Here is a 22,635-nt window from a genome sequence, read left to right as displayed (position 1 = left end):
GGCACGGATGTTAGCCCAGGGCCAATATTCCTCAGCAAAAACAGGAGGATTGGCATCGGATGTTAGCTCAGGGCTAATCTTCCTCAAACAAATAAATACACCCCCAAACTACAAATGTCTAAAACGTCACAATTCATTTGAATTGGGCTTTGATCTCTACTGAATGAAAATACTCTGAAAATAGATTCCACTGGACAGTCTCAGTTACTTACACTTTAATGGGAATGCATTTATCAGCAAGATTTTGTTTTTAATGAGAAGGGGGGAGATTGACTGAGGAAGGGAAGACAAAGCACTGGAAAGGAAAGAAAGGACAATAAAGCCGAGGGGAGATGGTAGGAAAAGGAATTAGAATTCAGAACGTAGAAACAGGGCCCTAAAGGGCACATTTCAGTTTCTTCAAAATTTCACCCAAAAATGACCCTACTACCAGGACCCAACAAGTCATATGCTAGGGACTAACTGTTCCCGCTCAGCATCTGAATAGATGCTGAGGGCTCTGCTCCCTTGATGACATCCAAACTTCCATGAAAACAACAGTGGAAATGGGATTGCCACAGAGAAATGGGTAATGAAACTCATCTACAAAAGGGCCACCCCAGAAGGGTAAGCCTTGTCTAATTAAAAGGTTGCAAAGTGTCATTTACTCATGATTGTCACCCCCCTCTCTCCCTAAATCTAATTAGTCAGAACTTGATGCTTACAAAAGACAGAGTTAACAGCTAGCATAGGTATGCCTCTTTTTTTGATCTGACCATGAATTAAGTACAAATAGATAATGTAATAGTTGAAACCTCTCAGCTGAAAAGATCAGAACAGAAAGGGCCCTCTAAAGCATGTGCACTGCCTGTGCCCTCTCTAGCTCACTGTATGAGTTTCTGGCTCTCACTTTCAGGACTGAAATGTCATAGCTCAGAATTAGTGACCCCATAATCTGGCACTTACTTACCAATTACCCCTTATTTCTTACTGCCCCCCCGTACTAACCCTCCCCTGCAACAAGGCCAGTTTCTATACTACCTAAGAAATAGAATTGTGGAGTAATAGACCTGGAAAGAACCTCAAAGATTACCTGTTCAAGCCCCTCATTTTACAGATGAGGAAACTAATGCTCAGAGAGGAACAAGAGTTAATCAAATCCCCAGAATTAAGAGTCTCTCTTTCCCTTCCTTCTCTTCCTTTGCCCTCTGACTCTAAAGATACTCTGCCCATAGCTGAATGTGGGGGAACTAAACAATCAGTTGAGTTGTAATAACTAAAAGGGGGAAAGAGTTAGTAGTCTGGGCCAAAGCCCTCTTTGTTCCCTCTGGGGATACAAAGAGGGGATACACTGAACTCAGAGAGTCTCAATCCTTCCCTGGGAAATCCTTGTCTATTTCTCCCCACAGTCTTTAAAGGAAATGGTTTCTAACCAGTCAGGCTCCTTCTGATCTCCTTTTCCTTTTCTTTCAAGGCACAGAGTGAGCTGCTGAACAGAAGCCATTGCATCTTGAGTTATATATACCCTCTTCAGAGAAGACCCTAGGAGATGACCCCAATCGCCTCTATACCGAAGATCAAGTCTGGGATTAGGGTGAGATGAATGAGGTGCTCTCTCGAAGTACAAAATTTAAGGGCTTACCAAAAAGCCCAGTAATCAAGGTAAATAATTTTGGGTTTTTTTGGCTGAGGAAGATTAGCCCTGAGCTAACATCCACTGCCAACCTTCCTGTTTTTGTATGTAGGTCACCGCCACAGCTTGGCCACTGACAGATGAGTGGTGTAGCTCCGCACCCAGGAACCGAACCTGGGCCCACTGAAGAGGAGTGCGCCAAACTTAACTACTAGGCCACTGGGGCTGGCCTCAAGGTAAATAATATTTTAATGCAACAATTAAAAATGAATTTAATGCAAAATAATCCCTGATGAACAAATATCAAAATTTTAAATAACAGAATCTGACCCTGCACTGGCACAACTCACATACCTCGCCTCACCCTAAATCCATCCCAGTCAAATTGGGTCTTGATTTAAAATTCAGATATCTTGTTCATCAGGGATGTTTGCATTAACTTTGATTTTTTGAAATATTATTTATCTAGATTACTGGGGGGGGGGAGTTTTGGTGCCCCTTAAATTTTGCATGTGAAGCGAATGCCTCACTCACTTTACCCTAATCCCAGTCCTGTGTAGGATTCACTCTTGGCTCTCATCAAGTGACTCAAAGAAAAGGAACAAGGAATTAAAACACATGCAGAGTTTATGGTTTAATTCAGTAGAGAAAATTTTTTTTATTGAAGTAAAATAAAAAGATTCCAGCTCAGCAATACTGGAAGGTTAAGTGAATTACCAGTAGCTACCCTTTTTACTCAAGGCATTACCCCATGTCCACAGTTCAGGTGTGCTTCAGGAAGAACCAGCACCAGTGCCCTTGAGAGAGGGGAAGAGAAGATCTCAGACTCAGGCACTGGTATCAAGTTATTCAACATAGCTCTGGAAATTAACTGGCCCCATGTCATCACAAGTGACAAGAATAAACCCCTCTGTGGGGGAAATGTGGTACCTGCAGGCAGGATATCTTGTGCCTTCAATGAGCTTACAGACTGTCATTTTGAACTTTGTCTCACTCTGGAAGCATAAAATGTTGGAATGGTTTTGGCAAGCCACCTTCTTAGGAGAAGCGCAAATGCTATTGATATTTCGAGGCCTCTCATGGATGAAGACGTGCTCGTTTTTGCAGGTGTTGTCAAGTTCCTTGATGATTCTTTGCAAGATCATGTAGTTGCAGTACCTTACAGGAATGTCACTCTGAGGGTAGTCCACATGCAACTGCTCTAAAGTCGACGCCACTCCTTCATCCTCCAGCTCGTTTTCCCAGAACAGAAGCAGCAGGAAAATTATCACCATTAGTATCATCAGGGGTAAGATTCCCTTCGCATCTTTTGCTCTAACTCCTATAGAGTAAGAGGAGACAGAAAGTAGCAGAGGGTAATCAGATTTCTCCAGCCCCATCCCCTGACTTTGCTCCCCTATCCTTGGGATATTTTATTTCCTTCTCTCTGCTAATTAAAATCCTGCTGCCCCTGCAAGATCCAGCTAGAGGTACAGATCCCCAAGAAAGCCCTTTCTGACAATTTCACCTCTCAGAGTTGGGCGCTGAACAGTTCTCGAATTATTCCCTTGTGTTGTGTTTGTTTTGCTTCCACAAGCTCCTTGATAGCAGGTATCTCTTCTCCTATTTCTCCTGAATCTGTCAGAGTGCTTAACACACAGCTGAGTATACAGAAGATGCTCGAAAGTACCCATGCCTGATTGTTTTATTCCTATTGCTGAATGCCTTCCTTTCCCACAATGGTCTCAACCCTAAGTCCACCCAATTCCACGTGCCTTTAGTACTGTCTACTAATCCATTCTTCCCAATTCCTTCCCAATCTCTCCTCCTGTAGATCCTCCTTGGCTCTGTGCTAGCTCCTCTCACCTTTCCTTTTTGCTCTAGCTCTCACAGGTAACATTTCCTTGTGCTCATGGATCTGAGAAAGTCCTTTGTGTCTCGCTCTTCCCTGACAATACCTGGTAGGGAGCCAGCTGGATGTGGGGAGGGCCAAAGTGGATAGAGCAGGAAGGGAGGGGCCTGTAGGGGAGTGTGTTTGGGTGTCAGTGGGAAGGAAGAGAAGTTACCTTCAGAGGGAGAGTAGGGTACAGCAGGTCCTGAATGTGTCCTCATTAAACATGCATGGACTTTTCAAAACATTTATTAAAGTCCTGATGTGTGCCAGACACAATATTGTCTATTTTCCAAATTTTCAGTCAGTCCTTATTACAAACCTGTGAAGTAGCTATGATTTCCATTTCATTAATGAAGAAATGAGTTGCAGAAAGGTTCAGGTGGAGATGGGGGATGACAAGAGTAATAAGAGTCTCACTTTCTCAGTGCTTAACACTTGAACTCCAGGTTCAGCAGTTTCATTCTCACGTGGTGTCCAGGACAGGGCAGAAACAATTCTCTGACATAAACATTAGTCTTCATAAAGCCCTGGACTCTTGGAGAGTATGGCAATCGTTCCCAAACTCTGCTGAACGCTGGAATCACGTGGGCATTTTTAAATGCCACCTTGAGACATTCTGTTTTAATTAGCATTGGGTGTGACTTGTGTTTGGGGATTATTAAATGATTAAATGATCCTAATATGCAGCAAAATTTGGGAACCACTGAACTATGATATACTTGGGGAACCTACATGGAAAATTAGTGGGTGAAGATTGGGTACAAGACAATGACTCAAGGTATTGAGATATTAGAATCCTTTTTGTTGCTGTCATCTCCTGGTCATTTGACATAGGAATGGGAACACGGACTTAATTTTACTACTTGTTATCCTGAAATGATTTCTTTTTTGAAGAGACAGCTACATAGTCTCCTCTGTGTTTATCTGTGTCTTTCTAATTGGTATGAAGAAAACTATTTTGGGGTGAAAAATGGTCTAGGAGGGACAGAGAATCCTGGAAAAGGCTTCAAAGAACGTGTGTCTTTTTATATACAACAACAACAAAAGCATAATTCCAGACCATGAAAATGAACAACCAGGAGGTTGTTATTTACTTTCTGAAACTTTCATTCTGGCTCTCCTGTCAGAATTCAAACTGTTCTGTTTTGGATATGTGCTGCATAATGCCACAAAGGTATACATGCATAGTTAATTGTTGACAAATTTTCCAATTAACAAATTTTGATTTGTACACCATCTTGCAGAAACATTTCCACTGTATAAAGAGAAATATATCTACATATTGTAAAATGTTCATTATTTCCTCCCAGGACCTCCAAGTAGCTGAATTAGAAATGTTATACTAAGTGTACAGGCAGGAGGCAACCCTTGTTACAAAATTTATCTTCATCTGAGGCAACTAGACCTGTCCCTACATTTCAGAGTATTACCCTCCAGAAATAGAATTGAGATTGGGTTCATATGTTAAATAGTGCTGGCAGCCATGGAGAAAATATTTGTAATGCCTAAAACCAACTAAGGATTAACTCTAGATACATCACATTATATGTGATACATCACTCCCTCATATCAGCAATAAAAAGATAGAAAATTCTAGAGGAGAAAAAATTGTCAAAAATTATGAAAAGCCAGTTTCAGAAGAGGAAGCCAAAATGGGTGATAAACAATACTCAATTTCATTAGTAATCAAATAAATGGAAATAAAAATAACAAAGAGATATCAGTTTATAATCATCAGATTACCAAAGATTAGAAAATCTAATATCAAGTGCTGGCAAAAATGTTAGTAGGCATGGAAATTGGTGTGGTGAAACTGGAAAGCAATCTGGAAGCATTTGGTGAAATTAAGAATGGGCAAAACCTGAGACCTTGCAAGCCCTTCCTGGGCATAGACTCCAACAGAGTTCCTCCAGATGGAGTGTGCGCAAGGGTGTTCATCATGGCATGATTGGTGGTAGAAAAGAGCTGGAGGCAACTTAAATGTCCCTCATGAAGGGAATGGATAGGTAAAGGTGTGTGAGATACGTAAAATAAAATAGTATAAAGCAGTTTCAAATAATGCACTAGATTTACAAACAGCAACATCACTAGAACTCAAAAACATGGTGTTGTGTGAAAAAAAGTAAGAAACAGAAAAAACAATATTTTCAGTTTGTTTAAATTTAAAACAGGCACGCTCCACAAAAATACAACATATTTTCCAAGGATACACAATATCTAAACAGGATGGAAGAACATGGATTAAATACTCTAGGAAAGATGCCCATGAGGATAAGAGAAATAGAAGCAGGGATAAGGAATAAAAGGAAAAAATAGTAAAATCGAATAAAACAAAAGAGAAGCCTAGCATGGGCCATAAACAGAATATGATAAACTCAATTCTGTGCATCTGAAGAAGGAAGGGAGGAGGGAAAGAAGGAAGAAAGGAGAGAGGATGGGTGGTAGTAGGAGGAGCAAGAGGAAGAAGAGGAGGGAGAGGAGGGGGAGGCAGAGGAGGAGGAGGAGGGGGATGAAGGGGAGGCGGAGGAGGAGAGAAAGGACGAGGAGGGGGAGGCAGAGGAGGAGGGGGAGGAAAGGAAGGAAAGGGAGAGAGAAACTGGGTCTATTTTCAGATTATCGCATTTGTCCTAAAGCTCCTAGAACCCTCCCTTTGCTGAACTTTAGGTCAACTCACAGAAGGAGACTACAGGAGGGAGATAGCTGCTGGAAACTAAAGTTGGTGTCAGAATGTAAAACACTGTTTAGTAATTCCTCTGATTACTCATATTCTACAGGATTGCTAGAGACCTACCCAGCTCCAATATTGTCTGATACTAGGCGATGGCCTCAAAGTGACAGCAGAGGAAGTGAACACTTACCCTGGGTGCCTTCCGCTGCCATGTATGAAGTTTGACTATGTTGAGGCCACCACATGGAGAGGACACATGGATAGGGAGAGATGCCCAGAGAACTTCAGCTGTTTCAGCTCTCCTACAGGATACTGTGGAGGTTAGTCATGTCCTACGGATGTGCTTGGCTACCCTTGCAAGACATCTGTAATTGCCCTTTGCCATGCTCATCTTAAGGCAATATAGCAGATTGCATTTTCCAAAAAATGGCCACAAAATATTTTCCATCGCATAGTCTTTTCCTGAATCTTGCCACTCCCCTAGCAAGAAGTAGAGTCTACGTCCTTTCCTGAGAACCTAGGTGGGCCTTTATGCTTGATCCCACTAATATAGTGTGGTGGAAGTGACCCTATGGGACTTCTGAGACTAGGTCATACAGCTTCCACCTGGCAGTGGTTCTCTTGGGACATTTACTCCAGGTGCCTTCAACTGCCATGAGCACAGTGTGACTGTGTTGAGGCCACCACATGGAGAGACCACATGGAGAGAGAGAGATGACCAGATTGCTGCACCTGTTTCTGTTCCCTGAGGCTTGAATCTTCTCAGCCCAGGTGCCAGATCAGTGAGTGAGAAAGCCTATGAGATGACCCAGCTCCAGCCACCACGTGAGTAAAACCACAGGCGAGACCTTGGGCGGGCACTGCCCAGCTGAGCTCAGTCAACCTCCAGATTCAGGATCAAAATAAATGTTGTTATTGTTTCCAGCCGCCATTTTGGGGTGATTTGTAAAGCAGCAATAGATAAACAGAATAGAGGGCTCACCACTTTGCCAAATCTCCCAAAGCAAATCCAATTCCACAAAGTTTTAGCAAGTGATAGATACCACTCAAGTTTTGTTGGATATAGAGTATAGGTCATCACACAAATGATAATGCAAAACTAGTTTTAAAAATATTCATCTGCTGTAAAACCCCCAAAAGTTCCTTTTTAACTCCCCCATCTCTCTCCATAACCACCCTGAGAGACTCCCTTGCTCGGTGGTGCCAGCTCTTCTGTGTCTCCTGGATTCCACTTGCCCCTCCATGCCCCTACCTTCACAGCAAACAACCTGTGACCAAATAAAGACCCTTCCATCCATTCACTTAAAAAAATCAGTGAAGTATTGTAAGTAACAAATATTTTGCTATCATGCAGGTATAAATCTTATTCTACAAACTTGGGCACGAAAATTTGCATTGCTTTATTGCTTCTCTATCAAATTAAAACTAATTCTGAGTCTTCTGCCCTATTAAGCTGTGGAGAAATTCAACTTATGCCATTATTAAAGTTTCCTTTTCCTCCCTAGCTAGGGGCCAAAGAGAATGTGGAGGGCATATTATGCTTGTTCCTTTTGACTATGGGACCTGTATTGGCCAACAGCACTAACCAAGGGACAAACATTCTTATCAGCTTCCCTTATAAAAACTCCTGGAGTACAGGGTTTAGATCCAGAATCTTGATTCATGGTTGTATTAAGACTTGATTTCTTCACTCATCTACTATATAAGATTTTTGTCAACCTCTGTAAAAAATTTTTATTTTTCACATATTATTCCCTTCAACAAATATTTATTGAACGCTTACCTGTGCCAGACACCATTTTAGACACTTGGACACATTAATGAAAAGACAAAGATCCCTATCCCCCTACTGGCTCTCAATCAATCCCTTAATATGAAAATTGGTAATTAAAATATAAGAATTATGCATATATTCTTCCTTGCCTGTAGGAACTATGTTTCAGGGTAATCAAATAGCTTTCATGTGATGAGGGAAAGTTCTTCTTTAGAGAAGAATAATAACTAATAGATATGGACAGAATGATAAAATTAGAAAAATCACCATTTTATAATCATTAATGGAATTATTAAGTTGGGCAAAAATTATTTGGCAGGTGGTAGAACTATTAGGAGAGAGACTAATGGGAAACTGCGATGGAAGATGTGGCTGCCATCACCCAACCATTACTAGAAGTGGAAAACTAGTTATTACATGCCCCTTAATACAACGCCATAGGAAGAACACAGCACTGGGGAAGTATCCTTGCCCAAAAATTGAGCCTAAATTGATTAAGCCTTAGATTTAACTTCCAGTTTATAGGAAATAAAGGGAAATGAAGCACAAGTTAAATAATATCACGAGGAAGCAAGACAAATCCAGAACATGAGACACTCTACAGGATAACTCACCAGTTTTCTCAAAAAGTCAGTGGCACAAAAACAGAGGGTTGAACTGTTACCAATTAAAAGAATCTTCAGATTTTGATTCTTATTTGAATTTGAATACAGACCGGGCATTAGATTCTATATTTTTTTTATAATTTTATTTATTTATTTATTTTTTCCCCCAAAGCCCCAGTAGATAGTTGTATGTCATAGCTGCACATCCTTCTAGCTGCTGTATGTGGGACGCGGCCTCAGCATGGCCAGAGAAGCGGTGTGTCGGTGCGTGCCCGGGATCTGAACCCAGGCCGCCGGCAGTGGAGCATGCGCACTTAACCACCAAGCCATGGGGCCGGCCCAGATTGTATATTAAGAACATATTTTTACTTTTATAAGGTACAATAATTATAATTATGTAGAAAAAGACTGTTTTCTTAGATATGTTCAAAAATATATGATTGAAATCACATAATGTCAAGTATTTTCTTCCAAGAAATAAGTAAAAAAAGAAAGAAGGAAGGAAGAGGAAGAAGGAAAGTAGGCAGAGAAAGAGAGAAAGCAAATGTGGCAAATTTTTGATAATTATTGCCTTTAGGAAGATAAGTGTAATGGGACCCATTAAATTTATTCTCTCTGTTTTTGTGTATACTTGCAGACAGTTATATAAAAATTTCAAAATTCTTTCTCTCATAGAGCTTACATCTAGTGAAGGGAGATAGACAATGAAAAATAAACATAATCAACCAATCAATACTTTAGTGTTTTAGAAGATAATAAGTGCTATGCACTGTTAAACAGGATGATCAGAGTAGACCTAGCCATTATAGGTTTCCCTTTCTTCCTTTCTAACCAAACCCCAATATTATTTAATAGTTGGGCATGGATTCCAGTGAGTATCAGTCAATCTGGGTAATCCTCTTCAAGTGAAGCCAATGAGAAAGGAGGAGTGTTCAGCTAGAAGTTTTGGAAAGAGTCTGCATAGAGTAAGGATGGGCTGCTGTAACAAAGACATCATCAATAATTCAGTGACTTAAAGAAGTTAAGTTATTTCTCTCTTAGGTAACAGTTCAAGGTGAGCACTCCAGGTTCTGTTCACACAGTAATTGAGGAACTCAGAGTCCTTCAAACAAACCTTTCCAAAACAAAACACTTTTTAAAAGAAATTATCTAAGAATTAATTCAACTATATAGTGTGGCAAATACCTATTAGGTTATCTACTCAGCCATTTTCTGATGTGCCTTTTCCTCTCTGGCCATAGCTTGGTCCATAGATACACTCCTGATCTAACCTGACCAAATTCTCTTGTGACATGAATTTGTAATTCTGAACTGAGAGGCACAGAAACTGGAGTTGATAAGAGTCACATTAATGATGGTTTCATACCCTAATCCATATCTACTCCAGCCTTGTGTGCTTTGAATAGGTCAGGCAGGCTCCTGCCTTAGGTTATCTGCTCTGGTTGAGCCCTCTGCCTGGAATGCTCTTCCCTTCCAAATGCCATGGCTCATTCCCGCCCCTCCTCCAAGTCTTTGCTCAGTGAGGCCCACCCAGACCAACTCATCTGAAATTGCAACCCCCTCACACACACGTCTGACCCACACTTCCCTGTTCTACTTTTTCTCTTCTATTTCATTTTTACTTTCTAATATATTATATAATTTACATTTTTATTTTGTTTGTTATAGTCTGTCTCCCCTTCCCTCACCATCACCCTAAAAGTACACTCTTCAAGGGCAGTACTCTGAATGAGCAGTGTGCTCACCGGGGGGAAGAAAACATTTTCAGCTCCTTGGTCCCATCCCGGGATTCTGACTCACAACAGCAGTGAAGAACGCATTGTGATGTAACACTAAGTGCTGGTGTTTAAATGCCTTCCAAATAAGAACGCAGGAAGCTTGTCTCAAGATTATTAAGAAATGGGGAGATGGGCGAAGGAGGAACGAGGAGAAGAGGTAACTCTGTTCACCTTATTGACTGGCTGTAGATTAAGCAGCTGCTGAGCATGTGTTCTGAGCCATTCTGGACTCTGGTAACCAGAATTCTTGTGGTTGCCTTGATTGTACAGTGTGGCGCCTGAGAGCCAACGGCCTTGGGGATTATTTACAGTACTGTATTTGTCTTTGAAAAATGAAGATTATCAAAAGAAAAGCAGTTTATTATATTCAAATATATAAATCCCCTGGATCTACTGATAAGGGAAAGAGATCAAAGTTACATGTGTATATATGGAAACTTTAGACAAATACCTTCAAATAACCCAATTTATTATAATTAGCATACTTATTGTTAGAATATATGTATTGATGCTAAATGCTCTTAATCAGCCAAAGCCCTCACTTTATTCCAAGTGTCCTTTCTAAATATCCTTTATTATTTTTGTTGACTTCTATGTGAATTCCTAGGGTATGTGTATCCTGATACACAACTGGTTTTGAAAAAAGAAAAAGCAAATCTAAAGAGATTATCATCACGCATTTCCTAAATGGCTGCTAATGACAGAAAATTTAAAGTAACAGTAGTCTAAACAAGATGGAAGCTTATTTCTCAGGTAAAAGAAAGTCCAGGATTGGTGAGGTGCTCGAAGGTGCTGACTTCTTCTGTCTTGGCATATGGCTTCCACATCATGGTCCAGATGGCTGCTCCAGCCCTAGCCATCACATCTGCATTCCAGCCAGCAGAGAGAAGAAAGATACAAAAAGGGCATGGCACTGCCTTCTAAGGACACATCCCAAAGTTCCACACACCATTTCCACTTACATCGCATTGGCAATAAATTGGTCACATAGTCACATCCACCTGCAAGGGACACTGGCAAATGTGGGGTTTATTCTGGGTGGGCATGTGCCCAGCTAAAATCCTGGTTTCCTATTACTAAGGAAAGAAGGGAGAATCAACACTGGAGGACAACCAGCTGCATTTTTCCTACTTGCCTTCAGGCAGACATTGTTCTGGAAAATGATAATGAGCGTCCTTCAAGTAAAAATTTTCATGATCAAAAGTTTGAGAAACGTTGTTAATTATATTCCTTCCCTTGGAGAGTCACAAGATACACAAAGCACGAGATTCTGAGAAGCCCAGCCACAGAGAAGCTTGACTAATTTCATTTAATTCAGGATCTTACAAATTGATACGAACATGGAGCTTCATTTCAGGGACACCACTATTACCATCCACAGGAACAGGGCTCTATGGAATATCGGTGTGAGAAACACTGCAAGGGACTAGGAGCTATAGATAGAAAACTAGGATCCAGGCATCTGAGTGGGAGCAAAGGAAACAGTTAGCAAAGGAAATGTAACCTAAATAGCCCGTCTTTTTTAGATTTGGGGGATTGTCCTCCTTTTAGTATCCATATAATGTTAATCCAGGCCCCATCCTTCATTACTACTAGAATCCTAGTCCCCTTCCCCACAGTTTAGAAGCCCTCTGAGGAGCGCTTTTCTCTGTTGTCCAAAACTGAACCTCCAGACTCCCTCTCTGTTCATCCCTGGCTTCTCATAAGTGGTTCTCCCTGGGGCTGCGGCTGTCTCTGGCCTGCTTACCCTCCTCCCAAACCTGGATGCAGACCCCGTCTTTTATTCTATAATGCACACTACACGCAAGGATATGGGGTTTAACAGACTTTCAAAAAAATTTTAATTACAGAAGAGAAAAAAAAAATCTTAACACTGATTCACATATTTACTGCTCTTAGCACCCATCAGCAGGCCCTTCAGAAGGAGTCCCTTTCGGATTGTTGTTTTCCTTGGCCATTCTGATGCGGGGTTTGCTTATTCGCCTTATTATCCTCTGCTTTATATCTCCTCTTCCTCAAGTCCTGGGCCCCCTGCCCATCTATCCTGGTCACCACAGAGCTTCCATGGATGAGGGCCTGGGAGGCCGTGGTCGTGCCACAAGAGGGCGCTAGGGGCACTCTTATTAAAGATGCATCTTCTGAGTGCTTTACGTAAAACCGAGGAAACATGAATTGCCCATATCAAAAAATGGGAATATTGAGCTTACTGAGGGAGGGCTAATGACTCTACCACCAGCCCTTGACCACTCCCTAGTCTGCCACTGCCTGGCTCCCACAGATTAAAAGAAAAAGGTGGGGAAAGTGGTTTCTAAGTGAAATCCATCAGAGTCTTCAGCTACTAATTAAAAATACAGAAACTTAGGCCTTACCCCAGGCCTATTGAATCAAAGTCTCTGGAGGTGAGGCCCTGGAATCTGCATTTGTAATCAGTAGGCCGACTCTGGTGATTATAATGCACACTGATGTTTAAGGATCACCACAATAAATGAGCCCCGACCTGGTAAACAGCATAATAATTTCTAAAGAATTGCACCCATCCCACAACAAAGCCGACTTCTACATTATTATATGGAACACTCAGTACCCCAATATGAAACCGCTGTATCAGGATTACCGCCCTGGTTCAGAGCTCCCACAAGACAAAGGTATGCACCTGCCTCACATCACATGACCAAAGCAGATCCTCAGAGGGCTCCCTCCCTGGACACCAGGAGGACCTGCCTCCCAAACAACCACTGAAAGAGGAAGGGTTGGTCTGTATTTCTCAGTTACGGTCCTTAATTCCCTGTGTTCTTTCAGAAATTCTGGAAACCAGTTCATAGGAGATCCTAGAGATGAGCTGGAGTGATCTGGGTTCCACCAGGGAGAGAGGTTCCAGGGTCAGGCAGGAGGAAGGGGGAAGTGAGACTATATCAGTAGGTTGGAAGCAGGGCCAAGGCAGGGATGACGGGCAGTGAAGATGCTGGGAATACCTTGGATTCAGGAAGGTCGTTTAAAGCAGAGTGGTCTCCTTCCTCCACCATTCTCTAACCTTCTCTTCCTACTTCTCTACCACTCAGATGCCAACTTTTAGCACCTCTCTCAAGACTAAAAGGTTGGAAGTACTGAGTTGAGATCTGATTTCTTTCTTCCCTATTCATTTTCACTAAGGAGCCCCCTCCCAACCAATTTTCACCTCCTATCCTGGTGTGGAGAATAGTCATACGATATCTTGAGTTTCTTTCTAAACCTGGAGGTGGGCCTCGCCCATGAGGAAATCTATGCTGGTCTCCACAAATTCTGAGGCAACCAGTGTAAGCCCACATGCAAGAAATATCTCTAAGTGCAGTGCAGAGGCCATGGGACTTGATCAACTCCTCCAGGAATCCTTCTTCAAATTAACCACCTCCATCTCCTCCTTGAGTCTCCATAAGAAGCCCTCCTCCATGCTTCCTGCACACAATTCGGTCTTAGGGATTACTATGTGGGGCGGCAAAGGGTTTATCTGGCCTTCTCTCCGGATACTGTGTGCTTCTGGAAAGCCAGAACATTATACTTGTTTGCTCCAGCACACCGCCGGGTGCTCACAGGAGATGAAAAACATTTGAGGAGTGGATGAAAGGGTAAAGACTTCGGATCCTATCCTTCTTCTTCCATTAACCAGCTGTGTGATCTTGGGACTTGTCAGAGTCCCAGTTCCTTCATCTCTAAAATGGAAGTGGCCAAAAAGAATAAAGAAAGAATTTGGCTATCTATAGGGTCCCTCTGATGTCATAAACTAAGGTTCTGAGCTAAATTAAAATGATCCCAATGGCTATTAAGATGACAATTCTCTGGCTACCACTTCTATTTCCCCCCACACTGGGGGAGTAGGGAGGTGGTCTCTGCCTCCCAGCTGGAGTCAGGGTGAGCCATGGGGAAGAGGGGGGCTGGATGCCGGACACCGGGCCCAGAAGTGGGGAGGTGGAGCAGCCCTGTGAAATAGCCTAGGGAAGTGGCATTCTGGTCAAAGGGACACCTCCCTAAGTCAAGAAAACTTACTGTTATAAAAAAGGCATGAAGCATCCCTATCCTGGCGGGGTTCACTGGCTACCTTGGGCAACCGCAGAGCTGTTTTCTAGACAAGCTGTTAAATGCAGGATGCGTGCAATACCTTCACAAGCCTCAGGGCACTCTTCCAGCTGCCCTCCCACTACCTCACCTGTCTCCTTGTCCAGGTGAGGTAGACAGACTGGGACAAGCTGCTCCTGATTTGTGCAGGACATGTTCAGAATCAGAGGCTATCAGTCTCAGCTTTGCAGTTACAGCCCCAGGCTATGCAGATGGGAGGTCCTGTTCTCCCTTGGGGACAAACCAAGCCATTTCTTTTTTTGTAACTTTACTTATATCTCTGAAAAGACTGCCACCAGGTGATAGCCCAGGGGGAGCCAGGTTGAGGGGAGGTGGACCTAAGTGTGTCTGTCTAACAGCCCCTGTCCCTTCGGTTTTCCATTTCTGAGAATGCTTTGATCATAGCATATCTGGTTCCTCATGTGTGTCCCCAGGCTGAGCCCTCAATAGTTTCCTTTGAATCTTCATTGAGGAAGGACCATTAACCCAGCCTACAGCACCTCCCAGGACATTCAGATCTTTCATACCACACTGAGGCTCTGCTCTCCTCTCCTGGCCAGTTCCAGCTTCCCTGAAAATCAGATAAGATCCCTTGAAAGAAGATGAATGATTGTCCCCTGACCCCAAATAATCACCAAGGCCCTAAAGAATTCAGATGCTTAAAAAAAACCCTCCCTTTTTAGAAGCACCTAGCTAGAGCAGAATGAGCAGTGGCCTGGGAGTCAGGAAAGCTGGGTTCCTGTCTTGACACTGGCTCTGCCACTGACGAGCTCTGTGACCCTGAGCTTAATTCCATGAGCCTCACTGACCTTCTTTAAAAGTGGCTGAGAGCTGGCAGAGTTGGTGGAATGCACGAGGTGAAAACAACTTACAACTTGAAAGTTGATAAAAAACATCCAGCCACAGCATCCCCTGATGCAGGGCTCTGTGCTTGCTTATTAGAAAGCTGAGACGGGGCTCCCATGACTTTTGTCAACCCTGCTGCACCACAGTAATCTCTGTAAAACACAGATCTAGTTCTGTGCCTGTGATATCCACCCCCATCCCACTAAAATGTGTCAGTGGCTTTTCTTAAGTCTTGAAATAATGACCCCAGTCTGTACCTCTGTCTACCAGGCCTTGCATAGAGACCCCCACCTCAGACTACTCTCCCTTTCTATATTCTTCCATGCACTCTCCTTTTCAGTTCCCTGAACTCATCAGGCTTCCTTCCGACTCAAGGTTTTAACATCTAGTTCTCTCATTATGGGGTGTTCCTTACTCCACTCACCCCTCCCATTCTGCCTGGTTAAATGCCATATGTTCCTCCTCTCCTTAGCCAAGCCTTCCCAGAAATCCCCGAGTCAGTGAACAACCTCTGTTTTGCTTGCATAACAGTCTGTACTTTTCCTCTGTGGCCCTTATCACCAGCATAATGAAGTAATCATATTTCTTGTTTTTTAAAAACTAGCCAATTGTTTCATGAGGGCTGAAGGCACATCTGTCTGGTTCCCTGAGGTAATCTCTGTTCCAGGCACAGCGCCTGGAATACCACAGACGTCCATCCCACGTTTGCTCAATGAATATTTGGTAAATATTGACTGAATGGAAGAATGCATGAGTGAATGACCTAAAAGAACTATGTTTTGCTCTTTAACAATAGTATCAAAGAGCTATTCTTTGTAAACCTCAATCCTTTTTGATACTTTTGGTGGGACCCTGTAGCACCATACAGACATCGGTTCAGAAAGATCATTGAAAGGAATAAAAAATGTTGATTCACTTCTAATCACTACTCAAGGCCTTAACTCTATGATTGACCCTCTGAAACCCTCACTTCAGCTGTTAAAGGCCAACTCCAGAGTTTCTAGCGAGTACTAGCTCTGTTTTCTGCTTTCCCTCCACATCTATGGGATCCATTTACCTTAAGTAGTTCGGCTTAATTCCATGAACACCATCTCCCTGGACAGTACACGACTCTCTTCCCTATAAGTTCCACCTCCATATCATGCGCACAGAAGGATCAGCAAAAAGTCATCAGGGCCCTAGAAATTAATATTTAATCTACAATCTCTCCTTTAAGACTTTAAAAGGAAGATCCATGGTAGTACCTGCTTTGTCCACAGGGGGCAGGTTCCAGTTAAATCTCAGAGCTCCCCGCGGGGCAGAGACACTGGCTATTCGTGTATGTTCTGTGACCAGCAGAGGTTCTCAGCCCACCCCCCCACTCCCCCACCCCCGGCTCCGTATCATCTTCTTGGCATCCCCTCACATCCCAGCAATGTTTCCTTAGGACTCATATTCGCAGGGATCCCTCATCACAAAACCTAGTCAAGTGAGGTTGATGAAGTCCTGTTGGTTATCCAGGTCCTTCCCTAACCTTAGTTTTCCTCTCATTTCCGGCCTTCCTGTTGTGGACTTCTGTTCCTCAGCTCATTAAATCAGTTCTGTTACAGACTCTCACAGAATGGCCCTGCTATGTGCAACCCTACAATGTGATCCCAAACACTATCTGGGTCAGAGTTTTCTCAAAGCCAGAAAAGCCTGAAGCAGCCCTGTACTTAAGCAGCTCTGCCTGAAGCCAGTTTGCAACAGGAGCGGATGGCACTGATGCCCAGTTTACAGCTCCCAAGAGCCTACTCTTTGCCTTCCTTTATGTCCAGTTGGAAGAACTTTTCAGTGCTTCTTTAAACCATTTAGAGGTCCTCACTGTGGCCCAGAAGGAGAGCTGCCCCAGAATATTTTCCAGACATGGACCCCTCAGCCCTACCCAGAGGATGGCACACTCCCCACACTGCAAGAGCACCCTGTTCACGCCCCCAATACCTCCAGGCTCCTTATCTCCCTCAGTGTCACAAGGTCAGGTATTCCTTAAAAGCCTGTATAGAGCCGGCCCTGATGGCCTAGCGGTTCATGTTCCCTGCGCTCCACTTCGGAAGCCCAGACAGGTTCACTTCCCGCACAGAAGTACACCACTTGTCTGTCAGCAGCTGTGCTGTGCTAGTGGCTCACATAGGAGAACCAGAAGAACTTACAACTATACATAACTATGTACTTGGGCTTTGTGGGGGCGGGGGGAAGAAATAAAAAAAATAAAAGGAGAAAGATTGGCAACAGATGTTAGCTTAGGGCAAGTCTTCCCCTGCAAAAATAATAATAACTTTTTGATTTAAAACAATTCATACAATTCGTTAACCAAATATTTATTGAGTATCTATTCGGTGTTAAGAACTGTTCCAGCCTCTGAGACTTTGGCAGTAAAAACGCCTTGTTTTCATGGGGCCTCCATTCTAGTGATGGAGGAGGGAGAATTAATAAAAACAACAGCAGCAGCAAAAGTTAGTTGGTGGTATGTGCAAAGAAGAAAATTTAAGTAAAGAAAGGGGGATAGAGAGCAAAGGGGTGGGTGCTATTGCATATGGAGTGTTCAGAGAAGTCCTCTCTGATAGGTAACATCTGAGCAGAGATCTTAAAAGCAGTGAGGACTGAGCCATGCAGGTATGAGGGAGATAAACTCAAGGCAGAGAGAAGAGTAGGTACAAAGGCACTGAGGTGGGAATTTCTGCGGAGCACTCGAGGCTAATGTATTGGAATGCAGCCAGCAAAGAGAGAGAGTGGTAGGAGATGAGGTCAGAGAAGTGAGGGGAATCCAAGAAGTGGCAAAATCATGTAGGGATTTTTAAAGCCATAGCAAGGAGTTCTGATTTTATGCTGAATGAAATGGAGATGCACAGAGAGTTTTAAGCAGAGCAATGACCAGCTCTGACCTAGGTTTCTACAGGATTGTTCTGCCTGCTCTGTTAAGAATAGACTGAAGGGGCAGATGGGCTGACCAGGGAGACCTGCTCAGGGGGCTACTGCAACAGCACAGGTGGGAAATGGTGGTGCCTTGGACTGCAACAGAGGAGGGGAGAAGTGTTTGGATTCTGGAAACAGTCTAAAGATACAGACAACATCGTTCGTTAAAGGATTGAATGTGGGTTAGAAGAGAGAGGACTAAAGGATGATTCCAAGATTATTTGTTCACAGTTCTTCCAAATATCTGAAGAGGTTCTAGAGGTCAAATATTCAGCAACATGGCTAAGAGTGAAGTGAAAAATACCTGTGGCTTCTAGCTCTTGTTCCTACCATGGTGAATACCCAGCAGGGAGGGAGAGGGTGGTGGTGAAGGTCATGATCCCAGGGTCTAGCCCTTGTGTAGGGAATAAAAGCCACCTCCCCCTAAAACGCACATATCCACATATCCCCCTCAAATAAAGCAACTGAACCACTGGGCTGTCTCTTTTTTCTTGGAGTTTCCTGCTTTTAGCGCAGTCCGTTTCTGTGGCTTGAGGAAGTAAGGAGGACCACAGAGATAAACTCAGTTTGGGACATGGTTGGACCCAGAACTAAACTTAACTAGGGAAGATGAAGTACCAGCCAGAAGGGGGTGAATCTGCGGAGGGCAGGGTGGGATCCAGGATGCCTCGAGTTGCTGGGAGCTGGGCATGGTCTTCATCTGTGGCCTGTAGAGCAACTGGGTAGCATCTGTAGCTCCCAGACCAACCCTAGTTACACCCAGGGAGCTTTTAAAAAATAACCATGCCCCATGCTCAAAGAATCTAGTTCAATTGCTTTGGGGTTGAACCGCGCAGTGAATGATTAAAAAGCTTCGCTGGTGAGTCTAATACGCAGGCACACTTGAGCATCCCTGTTGAGAAGTTCGTTCCCAAAGAGCTACACCACCTGAGCCTCCCCTACTCCCACGCGCGCACACAGGGCCCGGCAATGTCAGGCTTGAATGAGGGAGGGAGTCCAGGCTTTATGCGACAAGATGCCTCGCCACATTTGCTGGCCCACAGAGGTCCCAGAAGCCAAAGGGCCCCCATACTTACAGTGGAGGAAAATTGAGGGTTATGTGAAAATGTTGATATGAAATATGCTTCCCTAAGTTCTTAATGAACAATTCCTGGATAATAACAAAAACTGCAAAAGAGAAATGATAGTTGATTTTAGAAATAATGATTTTGTAGAAGAAATACTATATAAATTATACGTAATAACATATGTAATAACGTTTTTCCTTGTGATTTAATAACATGACAAGAAGCGTTAGTCTAAAGATTAAGTAGATAAGTCTGAAATACTGGAGTAGAAAATGGTGCTCATACGGTAACATTAGCTACAGAACGCGTATAACATCAATAAATCTGAGGTTTTATTGGCAGCGCGAGGATGACAACTGAGTAGGTGACAAAAACCGGGCTCGTCCGGGATTTGAACCCGGGACCTCTCGCACCCTAAGCGAGAATCATACCCCTAGACCAACGAGCCTTCCTTAGTAAGGTTCAGATTTCTAAACTTTAGTAAATCAAGTTTTAGCCACGTCCACAGTTGGATGAAGTTTTCTTTCAACAACCACGGGCACGGGGTGACCCCTAGTGGACAAACAAATCACTGCAGTCTCCGTCGCCTAAATTCAGGAAGGCGGAGCTCCTAGACTACAGATGCTTTTGGAAAAAATTTCAGGCATCAAGGAGAATAATTTCGCTGCACGTTTTCACTTCCGAGCGGGCCAAAGATGCTACGGGGATGGTGGGAGGCAATCGCATCAGGGGTAGTCACGGGCTGAGCACGATCCCGTGGCCGTGGGGAGGGGAGAGGACGCGCCTTTCCGGGAGGGCGTCTCCTTGGCCCGTAAGCACCGCTTTGCCCGGGGCCGCCGGAGAGCGGGGCCGGCGGGGAAGCTTCTTTCGGCTTTGGCACTTTACTGCCCGGGTCCTGGGCTCGGCCATGCTGAGATGTCTCTGGCCGTGCCTTGGACTCCGTGGAACTCACCGCCCGGAAAGCTTCCCCGTCTCCGCCCGGCAGACCCAGGCGCCCTCCTGCCGGCCGCCCCCAGACTCAGCATGTTTCTCGTAGCGAAAGCTCTCGCCGCGTGGCGCCCTCCACGAGGAGACCCCCAGGCAGGAGAGAACCCCGACTGTCCCGGGTGACCAGCCTGTGCCCGGGTCAGGGCAGGCGCTCCGTACACGTTAGAGCCAACAAAGGTTGTCCTGTCTCTCGGGACGCCCGGCAAGACGTGTGTTACGGCTCTTTCCACCAATCTCAAGTACTGTGGCTTAAAAGAAGAAAGAAAGCAATACAAACCTGGAAGAAGAGGGGAAAAAAGAGATGCGAAGGACCCGATAAAACTACAAATATATGAGCCATGGGGTGAGGAGAGGAGGGGAAGAGAGTGAAGAGTACAGAAGATGGTTAGAGAGCGACAACAACCGGGTAGCGTGGCCGAGCGGTCTAAGGCGCTGGATTAAGGCTCCAGTCTCTTCGGGGGCGTGGGTTCGAATCCCACCGCTGCCAGGTGTAGTTTTAACCCGTTTGTATCCGACAAGCAAAGATTGCACTGCTGCTGCCACCTTAGGACACTGAATATGTTCCTTTTCCTTTCGCGCCCAACTGCTTGTCTCTAGTTGGCAAAGAATCTGGATATAAACTGTTTTGTGACCTCTCATATTTTTGAGTCTTTCATAATTCAAAGTTCTCAGTGAAAGACAATAACACCATCGCAAGATCGTAATGAGGCGTTTGAATCCATCGTTTCCCAGAGGCAAAGTGCTAGGACTTCAATTTCATAAACCTGTCAGCTTTGCTTTGCCTTTCTTCACTCAGCCAAAGAGCCTGTTTTGAGCACTTGTCTTGTTAGTGGCACTGTTTACTGTTGAGGAGTACAGAAAAAATGAATAAAACACAATGCCTGCCCACACCAGACGCTCACAGACCAAACCGCAAAAGTAAGCCATACAATTACAAAATGGCCTTAAAACATTGTAAGACATCATCAAGCAGAAAATAAATGCAGGATAAGGAAGGCAGTGCAGTGATGTGGGGAGGATGGTGAGGGCACGGTGTGCTCCGCTATTAGAGTATCGGAGTTCCAGTTCTCACGTTACTAGCTCTGTGGCCTTAACGCAAGTTGCTTATCTTCTGTGTGCCTCAATTTCCTCATGTGTAAAATGGAGGTAATAATAGAATATACCTCGGAAGTATTATGAAAATTAGTTCACACATGTAAGGTGCTTAGAACACAGTCTGGCAGTCAAAAAATGTTAAGTGTTTTCATTACTTAAATACATATTTTGCCACATTTAAAACCATAGGACCTACCCTTTCTTTTCTCCCATCTGCGTTGAAATTCCACTAGAGATTAGAACATAAAAGATCAAACATTGTCTACAGAAAGCTACAGTAAAAATATATACATGTGAAAGTCCTACTATTATCAATATAGATATTTGTAATTCTGGTGCCCACAGATAAGCAGTGTGGTAGTTTCTTATTGAGGAGAAGCCTGAATTGGCTACTTGGGCCAAAGTGGAGAGATGAAGATCAATTAAGGCTTTCCATTTGTAATGTAAGTCCATAGCCATGGCTTCTATCCTTTGGGAAGATTCCAATGTGAGTCTCCAGAAGCCAGAAATAAATATTGTTTAATTGTGGCCACTGGAGACTAGCAGGTGTGTCCAGGAATACGGTAATATTCATTCATTCATTCATTTGTTCATCTACTACACATCATACACAGTGCTAATTGCTGAAGGTACAGCAGCGACCACAACAAAATCTTTGGCCTTCTGGCGCTTATACACTAACAGGAGAAAAAAAGAAGAAGAAAAGAGAGAAATAAGTGTATTTAACAAAGTCAAGTAGTGATAGGTAATGTGAAGAAAAATAAAGTAGGTATAAGGAATAGTGACAATTGAGGGCTATTTTGGAAAGGGTGGCCAAGTAAGACGTCTCTAAAAAGGTGACATTTGAGCATGGAAGGAACGAGAGAGGAAGTTATACAAATATCCTAGGAAATAATATTCCAGGAACAGGAAACAGCAAGTGAAAGTTCCAGAATAGGAAACAAAGTCCATGCATTTGAGGAACAGTAAGGCGGCCAGTGTAGCCAGAACAGAATGAGTGAGAAGGCGGAGGAGGGGGCAGAAGTTGAGATCAGAGAGACACCTGCAAGGGAAAGATCATGGATTTTATTCTAAGTGTGAGAAGTTATTAGATGTTTTTGAACTGAAGAGAATATGATTTTATTTATATTTTAATAGGATAACTCTGGCTGCTCTCTAGAACAGGGAGTAGAGAGGGAGTAGGAAGATGAGTTAGAAGGCCACTGTGGGAGTCCAGGCAAAAGGTAAAGGAGAGTTTAGACTCTAGTAATAGTAGTGAATGTGTTGGGAAATGGAAAAGCTAGACCCAACAGGGCTCGTTGGTGGATTGG

General features: G+C 43.6%; 1 protein-coding gene and 2 non-coding genes across 4 annotated transcripts; 1 reads left to right on the top strand and 2 right to left on the bottom strand.

Annotated features, from left to right (window-relative positions):
• Positions 1-2,457: 2,457 nt before the first annotated feature.
• RNASE12 (ribonuclease A family member 12 (inactive)) lies at positions 2,458-6,398 on the bottom strand. Of its 2 annotated transcripts, none has more exons than XM_087429102.1 (2): positions 6,344-6,398; positions 2,458-2,933 (listed from the first exon to the last, which is right to left on the bottom strand). In XM_087429102.1, the coding sequence occupies exons 1-2, from the start codon at positions 6,396-6,398 to the stop codon at positions 2,458-2,460; spliced, it is 531 nt and encodes a 176-aa protein (XP_087285228.1). The 2 variants fall into 2 exon arrangements, with proteins under 2 accessions (XP_087285228.1, XP_014636489.1); XM_014781003.2 differs by lacking the exon at positions 6,344-6,398 and adding an exon at positions 3,458-3,664.
• A 13,221-nt stretch (positions 6,399-19,619) lies between these two features.
• On the bottom strand, positions 19,620-19,691 carry TRNAP-AGG (transfer RNA proline (anticodon AGG)). Its single transcript has one exon. It is a non-coding gene; the product is annotated as a tRNA-Pro (tRNA).
• A 944-nt stretch (positions 19,692-20,635) lies between these two features.
• On the top strand, positions 20,636-20,717 carry TRNAL-AAG (transfer RNA leucine (anticodon AAG)). The gene has a single exon. It is a non-coding gene; the product is annotated as a tRNA-Leu (tRNA).
• The last annotated feature ends 1,918 nt before the right edge of the window (positions 20,718-22,635 follow it).

This window comes from Ceratotherium simum, chromosome 3, assembly GCF_057802395.1.
Source record: "Ceratotherium simum simum isolate JZ-2026a chromosome 3, ASM5780239v1, whole genome shotgun sequence".
Taxonomy (NCBI): Eukaryota; Metazoa; Chordata; class Mammalia; order Perissodactyla; family Rhinocerotidae; genus Ceratotherium; species Ceratotherium simum.
This window is presented reverse-complemented; position numbering and strand designations above follow the sequence as displayed.

Coding starts and splice junctions, on each gene's coding strand:
- RNASE12 (XM_087429102.1), bottom strand. CDS start 6,398: ATGTGGTGGCCTCAACATAGTCAAACTTCATACATGGCAGCGGAAGGC. Junction 2,934..6,343: donor GGCAGCGGAAGGCACCCAGG/GTAAGTGTTCAC, acceptor CTTACTCTATAG/GAGTTAGAGCAAAAGATGCG.